This window comes from Egretta garzetta, unplaced genomic scaffold, assembly GCF_000687185.1.
Source record: "Egretta garzetta isolate BGI_Z169 unplaced genomic scaffold, ASM68718v1 scaffold560, whole genome shotgun sequence".
NCBI classification, from domain to species: Eukaryota; Metazoa; Chordata; class Aves; order Pelecaniformes; family Ardeidae; genus Egretta; species Egretta garzetta.
Window position 1 is genome coordinate 680,683 of NW_009258301.1, and position 16,644 is coordinate 697,326.

The following is a 16,644-nucleotide window of genomic DNA, read 5'->3' on the forward strand; positions in this document are numbered from 1 at the left end:
CCCTGGTAAGGGTGTTTTGTGCATTTCCTGATTAACTCCGGTGCTGGATACCCAAGGAAATGCCACATCCTTCAACTACTTACTCTGAAAGGAGCAAGGAAGAAGATGAGTTTGCTGAGGAAGTTAAGAAACACAAGAGTATGCTTAAGTCCCATTTTGCTGACAGAGTAGGCATGGAAAGCTCACCTGGGTATACAGCTGGGGTGTCTCAGAACCAGGTCTTCAGCATATTGCAAGACGTGCTGCCCAGTACTTTGCGAGACTGAGCTCTTAGTCATAAAAATATATTTTACATATAAAAATACAGCAGATGTCCTTCTAAAAATCATATCTTAAGTGTTATTCCCTCTCATTATGTTTTATACATTCAGAAACAGACATTTGAGATATACTGGGAACAGTGCAAAAGACTGTTTTATATTTATAAAAACACGCATTGCAGTACCTTTAAGAGCCAACTGAAAGAAAAGTTGAGAAAGGTTTCATCCTCGGAGAAATTCTGGTCCAAGTCGAACTTTTGTTTAGTGAGTTGTAAACAAACTTCTTAGAATGCAGAGACTCCTCTCATTTCTTTCCAGCTAAGGTAGTCTCAAAACACATCAAGTCCTGCTTTGAAGTAAACCTGAGCTGAATTGATGCTGCTCAGCACCTCAGACAAGGCTGCTTGAATGGTCTCATTTGACTGATGTAGTTTGCAGTGCTCCAGTGCCTTTAGCAGTACCGAAAACTGGCTCGTCCTTTCATCTAGCCTGTAAAGAATATTTCTAAAAGAGAACAATGGAGAAATGGTAAACTTTTTACTCAAAGCAATTCATCAGAAATCATCAAGAAACCCTGCAAGTATCAGCCACACTTTACAGATGATACGTATTACTCACAGTAAAGCTGACCCGTGGCAAACCGAAAGACAACTGCATATTTATTATGGCTTCACAAACTGCATCTTTTCATTGATCTCAGTGTACATACATTGAAACATTCACAAAATCTGTCAAAGAAATCTCACATTCCTCTTTTGACTGTTCAAGATTTTATTCAAAATCATGAGGTCTAGACCTATCACACCCCTCACCAAGTATTTAATGTCTCAGCCGGATTCCATTTATTCCCCTCCAAAAAAAAAATCTGGTTATTACTGTGGGCCCTAGGCACGGAATATTTTTTTTTTTTTCTTATCTGCTCCTGTTATTTATTTCACACTTCAGAGGTGAAATTCCAGCTGCACTGAAGTCAATGGTAAAACTCTCATTGCCTTCAGCAGAGCCTTTATTTCATCAATAATCCTTTGTGGCATCAGAACAAGAGCAAACCCATCTTTAATGTCACACGCTTGGGGAAGGAAATATACGGAACGTACAGCTAAACCCTCATGAAACAAAAGCTGTGTTTTCCTGTGATGTCTGCAAGAGTTGTTAATGGCTCGTCTAACAACACATGCAACGGTGATGTCTGATCCCCTGGAAATGTTACCTGTATGAGGTGTTGCAGGCTCAGAATTCAAAGCTAGTCAGTGATTTCAATGAGACTCTTTGAAGCAGGCTATAAATGTTATCTAAAAGCAGGTGTATTCATTATCCTAATTAGAAGAGCATGTAAATACCATAAATCTCCACCCAGGAACTCCTTTGATTGTCAACAGAAGTGAGTGAAATTTGAAACAGGAAAGCTACATGTGATTTGGTGCAGGACCTTCTCCTTAAATACAAGGCAGGCGATCAGGGCAGGGGACAAGTTCTTTCACAGAACGAAACCAGCAAGAAGGCAGGACAGCTTAGATACTCCCTTAGTAACCTAACTGCATGACAGGACAGGCCCAATGGCAACTCCAAATCTGTAAGAGAACTGCCAAGCACCTACAAGACAGATGACCACAAAAATCTATCTTACTATTACACGAGTCATCTAATTGCCAGCCTACAAGGGGGAATCATAGAACTGTTTAGGTTGGAAAAGATCCAGGTTGGAAAAGCCCTTTAAGATCCCCAAGCCCAACCGTTCCCCTAACCCTGCCATCCCACCACTAAACCCTGGCCCTAAGCACCTTGTCTGCCTGGCTTTTGGTATCACAAAATATGGTAACACAGTAGCCCGATAAATGACACCACAGAACACCTACCATCTTCTGACACGTTTTCCAGTTTGAAAAAACACTTTGAATGAGGGGCAATGTTTTTTCAAAGATACGAAACAACTCTTATCCTCATAACACAATTTTTCAAGTCTTTATGTTTTTACCTTCCCGTATTGGGTACGCAGCCAAAACCAGCAACGTGCAATGGGAATGGCAAGCTTCTTATCCCCTGACAGCCACATATCTAGCCATTTCAAGTGCTCTGTGATGCAATACACAGCAGTTTTAAACAGAGGAGGGCAACGGTTCGAATCCAACACTGCGGCAGAAGGGTAGCTTACGTAGTTTAAACACTGGGCCATCATCACTGACCCAGATCATTTAGACTGAAATGGGTTAGGAGCACTTGCAGGAACAGCTCAGCGGGGACAGAAACCTCCATCCAGAGGATGGTAACGAGCAGATGTGGCAACAACTTCTTCAGCTTGCACTGCGGCAGCCAGAGGAGGACAACGGCCTGCTTCCTCAGTTCTGAGCTGATGTTACTGTTCCTTGGGACTACGATGCAGCTTACGGTCAAAGGTGACTAAAGTCACGTTACAGACTGTCCCTAAAGCATCTCTGTGATAAGATAAATGAAAACTATACGTTGAGAACCGGATAAATTCTTGGTTGGTTGGTTTTTAAGGATAGGCTGTGCTATGGGAAATACTGTAGTTTTTGAAGCAGGGATTGATTTTGCTCCCTCTGAAATCAATTCAGGGACTCCTGCTGAGATCAGTGTGAGCAGAACCAGGCTTTTGAAGAACTCTCCTCTGTAGTTCCCATAGTTCAGAGGGAGATAGAAGCCTGTTCACAACCCCTCACAGCCCTTGAACAGCAGGGGCAACGCTAGAGATAATCACATTACTCTCTTACTCTCAGGAGGCACGCAAGAGTCCTGTCTGGTTGCTGGTGGCTGGGAAAGTTTGACCGAGTTAGGATTCTGCTCCAAATGCCTACAGCGCTGGCATCTTGATCTATACTAGGGTCCCTCTATTGCTTTCTTGGGGCTAACGTCAATTAATTAGCACGTCATAAGGCAATACCCATCAGCAGAGCAACGCTAACTTAGACTGCTAGGAATCAGACCCTAAAGAGAGGATGCCCTGAAGACTGGAGCATTTGGGGACTGCTGAGGAAATGTTTGTGGAGAAGAGGAACAGGTCTTCCCCATCCCGTCTTCAGATGTGCTCTAAACACGGCACACAGGCTAAAATGATGGTTTACCTTGACATACAAGGATGTCAATGCAGTTTAACTCCACTGCTGTGATTTTGGAATCACGAGTGATTCCACAGTAAATCCACGGGCAAGTGATCCACTGTGAAAGACCAATATTCCTAGCGCACCCCACAAATCAGCGTCTAATGAGAAAAGCTTGGTCGTCTGATGAATGAGAGAGAGAAGCGGTCTGCTGCCATAATTTAAAAGAATGTCTTAACTTTTGCAACAGTAATACAACTTCAGCATAGCTGATTGCACAGTATGACAGAACATATGTTTTGTTTTTATGTGTGCAAATAATAATAAGCAACATTATACGGCACCTGTTTTTTTCAGATTTTCTGCTAGAAATTCTCACCAGGGTCTTGTATTTTCCAATTACTTATCTTTGCTTGGCAAGCCATGCCACCTCTTTGTTGCATAAAATAGTTTCTCTTTTTATGCATGTTCATGAGAGTCAATTTATACAATTTTACTTCTTATCTCTGTCCAAGCTTCATCAAATAAAAAAAAATGGCCAGTCCGGTTTATTACTTCCAAGCCTTTACAAGTCAGAAAAGTGTTTTCATTAAAGATTACACACGGACCGAAAAATAAACCCCAGCCATTTCATTGGCACAAGATATCGCTATGTGACCACAACATGCACGACGATACCAAGAGACTTTAATTTACACTGTGAAATTCAATTACTTAAACATCCCTTAATACAAATTTGTTTTGTAGCCTACACCTCTAAAACAACAATTCCAGCCTCTGGTCAAATTGCTTAAGTATCTACCTTCAGCTTTAACTGTTTTGATCGTATAAATGTAATTCACACAGACAACCTGACCCACACCAAACAAAAAGAGACTCCTCACCAGAAAAGTGCAATACATTATTGATGACGCTAATGAAATTACAACACACATCACTCACCTTAATGGGCTTGTTTCAACACCACGTCGCAGTGACCTGAAAAGCCCAACACTGAAGTAGGACGCCTAATTAATAACTTCAGGCAGTACCATTGAAAGAGGTAAAATGGCTCCAAACAAATGAATCGGCCTTAGTTAACTAAAGCAAAGAAACTATAAAAATGAATTCTAAAAGAACCCCTTCTGTAACTTTTACGAGCCCTTTGCAGGCCTGGGAGCATAAACATTATTGATCGAAATAATGCCATTAGAGTTAAATGCTGGGCTACGTTATCACAAATAAGGATGTAATGTCACCCCCACCAGACCAAAATGAATTTGACAAATTCTTGAATGACAGATCACACTAAAAATACATTTACTTTAACACAACTTCAAACTATTTTGGACATTATATTAGAACAACTGGACAGTACAAGATAAAACTAGATTACCACATTATTCTTGCCATGAAAAAGGATTTTTTAGCTTACAAGAAAAGTTTGTGTGTAGGCAATGTACAACACAAGCTGAATTATTCAGGTGCTTACAAATAGCCTCCTATCTAAGAACTTACGTTCGAGATTTTGAAAAGCAATTATTAAATCATTAGGACACGATGGCAGGTATACAGTCCCACATAAAATGAGCGCAGGTTTTCTCCGTGGAATCGCATTAGAATTGTTTACAGATAAATGCTATGGGCAGCCTCTGTCTATTCCAGTTATAGCACAGCGTGCTGTGTCTGGAGCTGCTTCACCATCCTCACAAATTCAATTTTAGAAATCCCTGAATTATTTTTTCTTGTACTCGCCAAGAAAAAAAGCGCACCAGAAGAGGGGTTCTCTGCGTCTCCCTTTCTCTTGATAATGCTCAGTTTCGAACGCACTTTTCTTACATCTAGGAGGTTTTTTTCATTCACGTTTGTAAAACATAAAATGTTAGTAACTTGGCAAATAAATAAATGCATTCTAATAATAGCATTTCCATGTTGGGACTTCCAGTTCCACAGGGGGGTTATTTATTGTAGGACATTAAAATATTAAATGCTCTTCTTCCCTGGAAACTGCATGACCTGATTCATACTGGTTTATTTATATTAGTTTGTACCTCAGAAAACGATATGGTGAAGGTACAGAAAGCTTCCCTTCTTCCCCTGCGTCCCTTCTCCTTTTCATCTCCAACAGTGTTTCTCCTTTCTTCTCTTTTTATGTTTTGAACTTTTTTGACACCCGCATGCAGTTATTTTTTCTTACCTCCTTCATTTCACAGCACTATTGTGGCAGAAGGTTTGTAATTATAAAATTAGCGCTGCTAGCCATGTCAGACTAACTTTTACCGGGACAAGATTTATGCAGCGGTACCGTCATTACATGCCATTACAGCTGATCCAGAGGAAATGGATTTTCACAGTGCTCATTTCTTGCTGGATCAAACGCTGGAAGTCACTGGCTCTGGGGCCCTGTGATCGAACAACATACACGTGACGAGGAAAGATGGGGATATGGCAGCCAACCTTTCAGGGCAACTTAGCTGTAAACGTCACTCTATTCCCTCCCTGTCCTAAGTCCCCCCACACCCAGCACGTCATATTTAAGGATCCTTTATTTGTACTGGGTTGTTTACTACACATCCTGTCCTTTTTTAAGAGCCATCAACTGCTTTCACTTGCTGCTCTCATTTATAGGACTGCAAATTGTTCCACCGGTATATACTACAGACCGTGATATATTCAAATCTTGTACGCTCAGAGGTGAAAGTCTGCCAGAAAGACAGGTATTTGCATGGTATCAGCAGCTAATCTAGGCGTCAAACCTAAATAAAGTCTAACCAACTGAAAGGCATTTCAAAGGCATCGTTACGTGACGGTGGTAAACCAGATAAATTCTGTCCCTGCCAGAAAGAAATTTATCTTGCGTAAGAGACAGGCGTTAGGGCACCGCTAATTGAGTCAATTATGGCAAACGGAGGTTATGGTAAGTCTGCATTTAACAAAATCCTGTTGGGACATGGGACTACAAGGAGGTAATTATTCCAAGTCTGAATTCATTTCTGAGAGGCCAATTTAGAATAGGGCTTGTTAAAAAAAATAAATCCTGATTTTGGCAGCTCTGTGAAGTGTCTTGAGGCTTGGTTTGGCTTGATTGCCTGCCAAATAAACAAAGGAAAAAGAGAAGCCAAACAGAAACCACGCTAAACTCTGACTGAATTATCGCTAAAGCCTAACCCTAACTCTAGCATCAGTTTCAGCTTGATGCACCCTGCCAGCCCTAGATCTTTGTCAAGGCCCTGGGTGCAGTAGCAGGTCTCACTGGCCCTGACCAGCCTCACCTGGGGCCACTATCCAGCCTCACCCGGGGCCACTACCCACACCCCCGCTCGGGCCCCGGAGCCCCCCCTCACCCGAGCCCTGGGGCTCAGTCCCAGCCCGCGCTACGCCGTAGGCGTGCCTCCCTCCAGCTCTGTTGCTGCCGTGCAGCCACTTGATCCAGACCCCGATCTGTCAACTACCTCCCAGCTTGACTTGCATCACCACGGGCTTGCCCGATGGCCAAGGCTCTTGGCTGACCCCAACTGCCACTCCCAGGCCTCCCCTCCTTGCACGCTAGGCCTGGCTGGAGCGGCCGCTGCCCCGCTGGCCATGGGATCGCGCTCTGCTCCCCATCCTTTAGGGAGCAGCCAGTTCTCACCACCCCCCACACCTTCCCCTGTTGGTGACCCTATCAGACTTGACTCTGCAAACCCCCATCCTACCCTTGCCTACAGATCTTCCCACCTTTAAACCTACCCTGGTGACTGTTACAGATTCATCTGCTAGATTCCAACTGGCATGTATGAGCATTCAGAATCCGAAAGAGAAAGTGAAAGATCTATTTGAGAAATCAAGCTGAGTAAAGGTCGGTTGAGGAATTTTTTTGTGACCAAAATTCCACGTTCACAGAAAACATTCGCTTCCTGTTCTGAAACATATAAGAGCGTGATTCTTTTGGTAGCTGATTAATTACTGTCAACAGAAAAGACTGACATAAAATAAAGCTAACCGAATGATAACCTTGATTTTGCAATAATAGACGATTCTCCATGACGGCTTGGAAAAGATTTCAGATGGGATACTGTATCTATGACAACCTCTAGATAAACTTTTTCACTTTCATTAAATAAACAGTAATTACTCCATTTCTTCCTGTATTTTTTTTATATTTTTTGTGGCTTATGAGAGCAAACCAGCCTCCAGTATAATATGAAATAACCACGAACAAATGGAAGCTGGATGCGAGTTGCTAGCCATCAGAGGACTGACGCTCTGGAACAGCCTCAGATCAGAGGAATGGAGCTAAGAAGTCTGACTAGTTTATAAAGTCTGAGTAAAATCAGGCTTCAATAAAATACCCGTCTGCAAGGGCTGAATGTCAACATTACTTCGCACTCCCAGTATTTCCCCTGTTGAAAATTTGCTGGGTTTAGGAAACTTATTTCTTTCTTACTTTGGAGTAAATAAGATCAGTCAGCAAGAAGAATCAATTCTACAGCTTCAACTGCACAGAAGGACTTCACAGAACAGAGGGGGAAAGAAAAAGAGAAATTAGGATGCATTTGTTCAGAAGTTGCAGGCGTTTCTTTATCACTGCTGAAGAGCAGTCCTCTGATTAATTAGGCATGATTTTCTCTCGGGTTTTGTAGAAATTAATTAAGTGGCTTTATCTAGAAATCCCTGAAAAGCCACAAAACACACTGTCAGACTCTTTGCCATAGAGCTCATGCCCTACCTGCAGCTGATGAGAGAATGATAGGTGCTCCACAGAAATGTAAAAATTCCCTGAAAATCCTTCAGTATTTTTTCTGCAATTTCTTAGAACAAGAACCTGATCTATACTTAAGAGTGATGAATATTAAATAAAATTGATATATCGGTATTTTAAAATGTTATTTGCTGGCAGCAACTGGTCTAAAATATACTTTGTTAAATTTCAAATAACGTGGCTGTTGGCACCAAATGTAGGCGTGGTGTTCTTTGATTGCTTTGTGCTGCACTTGCTTTTCAAATGACAGAAGCATATGCTTGGGCTGAGTAATTTGGAGGAAACTATTTTTCTCTTAAGGATATCTCAGTCTGAAATATCCAAACTCAAAGCAGATGTGCTACTATTTTGAAGGACTTGAGGGAAGTGAATTAATAACATTATTTCCAAATGGCTCACAGCTGACGTTCTGAAGGCTTCAGAAGGATCTTTATTCAGAGATCGTGGAAAACATCCGATTCCTAAGGAGGAATACCATTTCTAAACAAAGCAGCAAGCAGCGTCCAGTGCTTGATGCACTAAATTGGCTTGACCTTGATCTCCAGTTCTGGTCCTGACTTTATCATCTCAAGTAACTCCACACCATGAGATGCGAGACCATTATCATCATAGCCAAAATCAGAAAGGTCGTTATCGTAAGAGTTAACCATGGATAAAGATTAATGATGTCATAGCACGTTCTTTAAAGAAATGCCCAAAGTTATATTTTTATTACCTTCAATGGCATGCATTAACACAAATTCACACTTTTTCTTATCCCAGTTAAGGTAATTTTCCTGTTAATGATCTCACCACCAAATTTCTAAGCCCTATTGCCTGGGTAACACGTTAGTGGGGGGACTATTACATATTAACAATTTTTCCAATGAATTCCACTTATTTTTGTACTATATTTGAGAAATGTTCCCGGCTAATATTTCAAACATACCTGAGTAGTTCTTATCTGTCATAACCAAAAATGTGGAACCATATATTTCTTGGATCTAAAAAATGTTATCGACCCTCCTATTTATAAGAAAAATGACATAATGTATAAAATATTAAGTTGCTGTCATATTTAATAAATTGAAATCTAATACTTTATAGGCCTTTCTGAGGTCATAGGCTATTTTTCTCTGTAACCAAATATTCTTGGTCTATTTAGCACCATAAGCACAGACGTGATTGAGATCTGCCAGCGAGGGAAACCAAATGGAAACCGTATCTGAACCGGAAGACTTGCGAGGCGTTGGCATGGGAGCTCTGCGCTGAGCTCACTGAAGAGCCCTTGGTGAAAGGATTTTTACAGTGAGCAGAACAACCGCGGTGAAATGGGCCAAAACATCTAATAGGGCCACATAGTCAAATAAATGTCATCATACAAAAAAACCCAGGTTCTCTGCAAGGTCAAGACTACGCACATTTGTGGGAAGCATGAGGGTCTGGATGTCCTGGATGAAGTCTTGCCTTAAGGGCCACCAATGCTGTGGTAAATTACAATATACGTAATAATATTTCCCGTATCAAAACCATAAAGGGTCTGATGCATACTACAGACAGAACTCTCCAAGTGTACAAATCGATCTAATTGAAAGGATGGAAGAGAATTCATGAGGAGTACATACTGGAAAAATAATTTAAGGCATGTACCCCCAGGTTTACCATTCGTGTCAGGGAAGTGAGAAAGCTGGTTTCCAGCCATGACATAATCCCTAATTATAGTGGTTTTCTGCTTTTGCAGGTGTAATGAAAAGATTTTCATGTTGCCTGTTTAAATAAGCTTTAAAGTCAACCATAATTACATCTCTGCAGATGGCTAATTGAGTAGTATTTATGCAGCAAATGCTCTTTAAATAGTAAAAATTTACAAGACAACAAATACAGTCATTACTTCATGGTCATTACATGTACCGGTGATTCCAAAGGAAAAACATTTGAATTGCCACTCAGATGGATCAGGTGTTTTGAGTATGAGTTACACTCACTTTATTGCATCTTCTCAGTACTAGGAAAGGGCGTAATTCAGCATGATTATCAGTCATGAGAAAAATAATAACCATAGCAGGCGTTTGGAAGAGCATTATCCAACTAGTAATTGCTACCGATGTGTGCTAGGATAAATGAGCTGCTCCACACACCAAGGAATGTTAAAGAGTCAATACCCCAGCGGATGAAATTCTGTCTGGCCTAGAGAATGAATAACCACAGTGCTGTTCACTCGCCCCCCGAGGGGCTGGGAGGACGGGGTCAGGACCCTTCCCAGAGTTGCCCAGCATGCTGCTAGAATATTGTTCCTACAGGTCTGTCATGAATGGAACAGTTCCTACACTTCCCTAAGTACGCCTGTTGTGGGGAGCTGCCCTGGTGGCAAAAGGTATCCTGGGGAAAGCGCCTCGTGCTATTCAGAGTTACAGCTTAATTTCAACACTACATTTTGTTGATCCACTGAATGAGCAGACTCGTGACTGTATCTTCTTCCCAGTCCCTCAAATCCCATTTTGGGTATCTGCGCCACCTCAGCGAATAGGGAGTGATCTTAATTACGCCTGGCTTCTGGTAGCTGCTCGAGGAAGTTCCCAGCCATGCTATATCCCCACCCGACAGCTGGGCGCAGTGTTTAAAAGGAATACAGTGAATTAAATACGTTCAGTCCACCTTATATCAAGGTTGTTACTGCAGTTACCAGTGACTTGGATGTATGAATTTGACTCAAATTACAATTTTAAACCAAAATTAGTGTGCCAAACATGTTATTGCATCTTTTTCAATATAGTGATAGCTATATAAGAGCTATTAGAATCTAGTGTTCAGGATTTGGTTGGAAATACTTCTTAGTTTGTACCAACCTAGCTGAATTCACATCATTGCTTGTCATGCCATTAACTAACTGGTTTGTCTCTGGTTTTAGGATCAGAAAAAATAATCTGGCAGTTAAAAATTGCAATTATATCCTTATAAATTACTTTCTAATCAGCGGTGTCTTGCAGAGATGACTCAGTCTATTCAGTTTTAGGATAAAACCCACTTTTGACTATGCTGGGTTCCATCACACGTAACGGTGACTTGGGAAGACAAACGCCATCGCTCCCAACGTTCCCCCCCTTCCTTCTTCTTCCCCCAGCTTATATACTGAGCAGGACATCGTATGGTCTGGAATAGCCCTTTGGTCGGTTGGGGTCAGCTGTCCTGGCTGTGCCCCCTCCCAGCTCCTTGTGCCCCTGGCAGAGCTGAGAAGTCCTTGGCCAGTCTAAGCACTACCCAGCAACAACCAAAACATCAGGGTGTTATCAACATTCTTCTAGTACTAAATCCAAAACACAGCGCCATACCAGCTACTTAGGGAGAAAATTAACTCTCTCCCAGCCGAAACCAGGGCAATAGTTGAGTTTGTCATCTCTAACTTACTCTTGCATGAACTACAGTCAGACTGCACAAACACTGTGGAGCTTGAAGGAAGACAGGAGAAGAAAATAGGAAGATGTTTTAGGTGTAAAAAAATACATTCGGACAAATGCGTATCAGAGAGAAGGGAGCTGGACAAGAATTGCAGAGCCAAGAAACACCAGTGAAGGATTAGAAAGTGAAACAAGTAATAGCACTAATCCTAGCTCCATTTATAAGATGTGGAACAGTTATAGGAGCAAGAGAGATACAAATTTTGAAAGATACAAGATATGAGGGTGAAAAGTCAGGTGGAAAATCACTGCTGTGCAGGAAGACGAAAATTCATTTATTCTGACTGAATGGCAAAATCGGAGGTACGCTATTCTAAAATGAGTACACAATTCTCCCCTTCTCCCCAACGTCATTGTAATATTGTATTTACAAATTGCACATGGCAGATAATACGAGACAGAACATTATCTACTCCTGCCAGTGCAACATGCATTGTTGCAGCATTTCCCACACTAAGGCTCATCAGCACCGTATCAAATCACTCTCTGCTCCACATAATACAGTGCAGAAAAAAAAAAAATATTCCATGTATTTGGTTTGGGTCAGTCAAAAATGTCTCAAACATTTCAACAAAGTATACAGGCGTATTTCCAACTTGAAGTCACAAATTCAGAGTTCAAAATGAAAAAAACTCATCAGCAAAGAGTCTGCACAATGAGACAGAATTACAACTCCTGTACAAACTCTGGGCTAGGGTGGGTTTTTTTCCAGATGACATTGCACTACATGTTTACCCATGTCACTGCTTAAGATTAGCAGGATATTTGCATCTTTCATGCTTGTCCTCTGCAAATCCAGCGAGCAGCTTGTTTACACGCGGAGATTTAATAAGGACACTAATTTTCCTCTTAAATGTATCACTAGAAACTAGAGTCTTAGGGCGTGTGAATTTTGACACCTGAGAATCTGCTGCAGTTTATCAGCAAACCAGAAATAAATCCTGTAGCCTCCGTACCGCTGTCGGGAACGTATATAACAAATCTCAGTCTGAAAGGAAAAAATTTGTTCTGGTGAACAACAAACACTTGAGATCAGCAGCAATGTAAATCACCTCCTTGGGGGTGCTAAAAGCATCTTTTTTTGATTATTCTTTCATTTCATTATGCCAAATTCAGGGTGCACAAGATATCCTTGCTTACGGCGAGTGTTTTATTCAGTGCATTATAAGGTACAGATCTGTTGTAATTTTTTAGCCCAATGAAGTGTTCAAGTCACACCTGGGTATCCATGAGACAAAGCAGCAAAAGGAAGAAGTTTAACTTGCGCAAATGAGCAATAAAAACTGCTGGAGGTCTTTCCTGAAACCACAGATTGTTTTCAGAATCGTTACTTTTCCCCCACTTATTACTCAATTCACTCAATTACATCTGGCAGACATAGCACTACGGCCCTTGCAAGGATTCCATAAATAGTGGTGACAGATGCGTACTGGCTTAATGGACAGGATAAACTTGGCAAGATAAGATGAAACTCTTAAATGAAAGATTTTACACAAGTTGACTCTGATTCTTTTAAAAAATTGTGGAAAGAACTGTCAGTCAGGACACAGCTGACATAAGCAATGGTCCATTAAGAACAAGACCCACCTAACTGGAGCAGAAACGACAGCCTAAGGCCTTGCGTGATTTTTTTGGACTTTACTTATAAAGACTGAAAACTCTGTTTTTAGTGACTCTTCTAGATTTGGAAATCTTGGTGGGAGCATCACAGGGTATTCTAGGAACCCCTGCATCCTTACTGCCGGATCCATCTACTATCAACGGCATCCATCAGATGTGAAGATTATGGTGAGTTCTAGACATGGACCTGAAGAAATGAAACACTTTCAGAACGAGAGGACATCTTACTGCACCGGGTGTCCTCTGCCTGATACTCCATGAAGTCTTCCTGATTATCTCTCTTCTTTGCGATATTACTATTCAGCGTCCCAATGCCGTTGAAGTGCTACGCCTTTCAACAAAAAGACACAAGCTCTCTGTGTGGATACCCAAGGAGCGTACACACAGACTTGAGAGCTACCTTAGGCTGACAGGCTGTCAGAGGCTGTGGTGATCAGCAAATATAAGAAATATAATAAAATATACAAGGAACACGGGATGGTCTTAGTCTAAACAAACGTAAGATTTGAGCTCAGTATTTATAAACAGCAGGAAGATATGCGCTCTCTTGTTATCTGTGATATTGCCGGTGTCAGTGTTTTGGTAGAGGCAAAAGGATGCAAAAGCATGACAGTAGACTTTGAGAATCCAAGAATATTAAGGATTAGCTGATGTACAAAAGACAAAGATGTTCAGGAAAGAGATAAAGAGGAGACATCACTCAGCGCGGGCGCGTTTGCCCAATTACCTAACTTACAAACATTCATTTATAGAAATTCATTTTGTTCTCTCTCAGAAGCAACGCAGAGGTTTGGTTAATCAGTACCAGAAGAGGCGTCAGCGAGTACTTCCTTGACCTTAGCAGACACGCTGCTTCCACTGTAGGGGAACCGCCCCAGGTCTTTGCTTCCATCCATGCTTATTTACGGCTGAAGGACGCTTTGTTTAGAATACAGAGATAAAGCATCTTCTCTTGTCCCTGGCAGGCAACGACACATGCTTTATTGAATGCTGATGAAGGGAAGAATTGGGGGTTTTCTTGCTATATATCAGCATTTATAGAATCATCTGATATCTCTGCTGAGGCTGAGTCCTCTCACTGAGAGGACAAGATGCTGAAGATCTTTTTTTTTTTTTTTTTCTCCCCTCTCTACACACAGTGCCTAAAATAATGGAAGCTCTGTTCTTACCTTAGCTTCGCACATGCCACTGCAGTGTAATCTGTGATTATTGGTACCAGTAGCAAAATATGATCGTCAGAAAATATACAGAACTGTTCAGCGCAAGTGTACATTGTAAGAGTGGAAAGTGAGAAATGGCTGGAGGAAACAAACATACACAAATTTCTACTGATGGATCCATTAAAGTAATGTCAAAATATAAATCAGAAAAGTATCAATATTATGATTACGTTACGAAAAGCGAAGGCAGATAAATGAAAAATACCAACAGCTATCCTGTTTTGTTCCTAACATTCATTTTGGAAACAGAAAGTCTACCCAGGGTTACCACTGGGAATCACAGATATTCTTCAGGTACAATAAAACTCAGAGATTTTGTCCTAACCCCAAATCAAGCCCCAGGGTAACCCTTGCAGAGCAGGGTAGTAGTTCTCAACCTATTGTTTTTCATTCTGCCTAAATTTCTGGATAAGACTAAAATACCCTGATGAAAGCTGTACTTGTGTATTTCCAGCTGAGCTGGAAATAGAATATTGCGGGGAAAGATGCTGTTGTTGAATTTTCCGTTCAATGTCATGAAGTTCAGGTACGAAGGATAATAATCTAAACTACAGTGTTTATTTACACTGTATCGAACGCTCCCTGCCAATGCCAACCATCATTACTTAAATTCAGTCAGGATATCCTAACATAATTACAAAAATTAAAAGAATTTGAATTCTATTGGTAACTTTCAATAATTTTATTGCTCATTATAGATGAGTAATACATCAGTTACGCCCAAATATTGCCCTATGACATTGACTGGAATGAGGCATCTATGTTTTAAAGTCCATACATACAGTAAGAGACGACAGCTATGGCAATGAGTGTACAAACCACACAAAAAAAGATACAGAAAAGATGTATTGCTTCCCCTGCAGTGGACAAACACAAGTAGGTTGCAACCCACCTCCTGCAATATAGCACAAAAAATCCACCTTTCTTTTTAATTCAGAGTTCTAGAAGAGAAAACATAGTATAGATCCAGAGAGCTGTGAATTAGGACAAACGCAAGCCTAAAAATGACGCCTAAACTTCAGCAAATTTGTCAAGTACTTTGATTGAGGTTGAGAATATGAGTCCAAATGGGTATACAGGAAGCAATCATTTTTTCATGAAGAATACGTGCTTTACTGTGCACACAAATCCTTCCTTCAGAAGGCTGTAAATTACAGTATTTATGGAATCTTAATGATCTAAACACAGTTGGAGCCTGAAGGTCAAGGCTGCAAACTGCATCCTAAATTTCTGTTTACAGATGAAGCATAGTATTTATTGCTGCACTGCTTGTGCTGCTATAGTTAAAGGGCTGCCAGCATTTCCATTATAAACCACTATTTCAGGGGTTTATAACTTGCCCATCAATCTTCCGACTGGGATGAAACATGGCATACAAGGTCCTGGCTGTGAGACTGATTTTTTGTTTGTTTTCTTTACCAAATTACCAAAAAGAAAAGCTTAAAGTTATACAAGCAAAAAAAAAAGTACATCAGGTTTTTCAAGTGCTTCTAGTGTTCCTGTGATACAATTCTAGCTTCAGAACACAAAATAAATTCACGTAACTGCATCAATTAATAGGAGGACTTTCAATCCCTAAAAAAGTGAAAAATAACCCAAATAAAGACACATGGTTAGGTGCTTTTTTGGAAAAGAAACAGGGCTGAGAGTTTTAATGTCAGGAAAGGAAATGAGAAATCTATCACTGTCCTCGATTCTGTTTGCATTAAAGCCATTACACACCCTGGCGCAGCACAAAGAACGTGGTTTTTTTTAAATAAGTGTCTAAATGATGACACATAGGCTGTACTTTACCGTTGTATACTCCAGCTGATGTCAGGTACAATAGTTCAGAGTAAAGTCAACTCCAGTGTTTTCCCACAAACTCCGAAGTAACCTTCTCATCTACTGTTAAATCTTGTATCGAATGTAATGAAATCAGGAGGGGAAAAATGACAAAATTTTCACTTCCGCGCTATCTGCTTTGCCAGTCTGAACACCGCGCTCTGCGCCGAAGTACTGCTGAGAGCAGGGAGGTGCAAAATTTAATTCACATTATACCCGCGTATCTACCAATTATGCCTTGATGAATAAGAAACTTAATACTGCAAGCACTGCAAGAATTTAAATATTAGAACGCCTCAAAACCCCTGTTACTGGAATCCTATGTTTTGGGATAATTTATTTGTACAAATAAAGAACTGGGCCAGATTCAACAACGTGCCTTTGCCGTGCAACGCAGACACATCACGTCACATTACGCAGTTTTATGGCTCCTTTGCAACACCATACCAGTTCAGACAAGAAAGACAGCAGTGCTAAACCTGGAATATTAGACTTTATTTAATCACATTT

At 40.9% G+C, this 16,644-nt stretch overlaps 1 protein-coding gene across 1 annotated transcript in view; it reads right to left on the reverse strand.

The window, feature by feature from the left end:
- Positions 1-589: 589 nt before the first annotated feature.
- Positions 590-16,644, reverse strand: part of NAALADL2 (N-acetylated alpha-linked acidic dipeptidase like 2) — a 291,258-nt gene continuing 275,203 nt past the window's right edge. The window contains exon 13 of the mRNA XM_009638747.1: positions 590-764. Within this exon, the coding sequence (XP_009637042.1) occupies positions 590-764 (175 nt within the window). The remainder of the gene's footprint in view (positions 765-16,644) is intronic.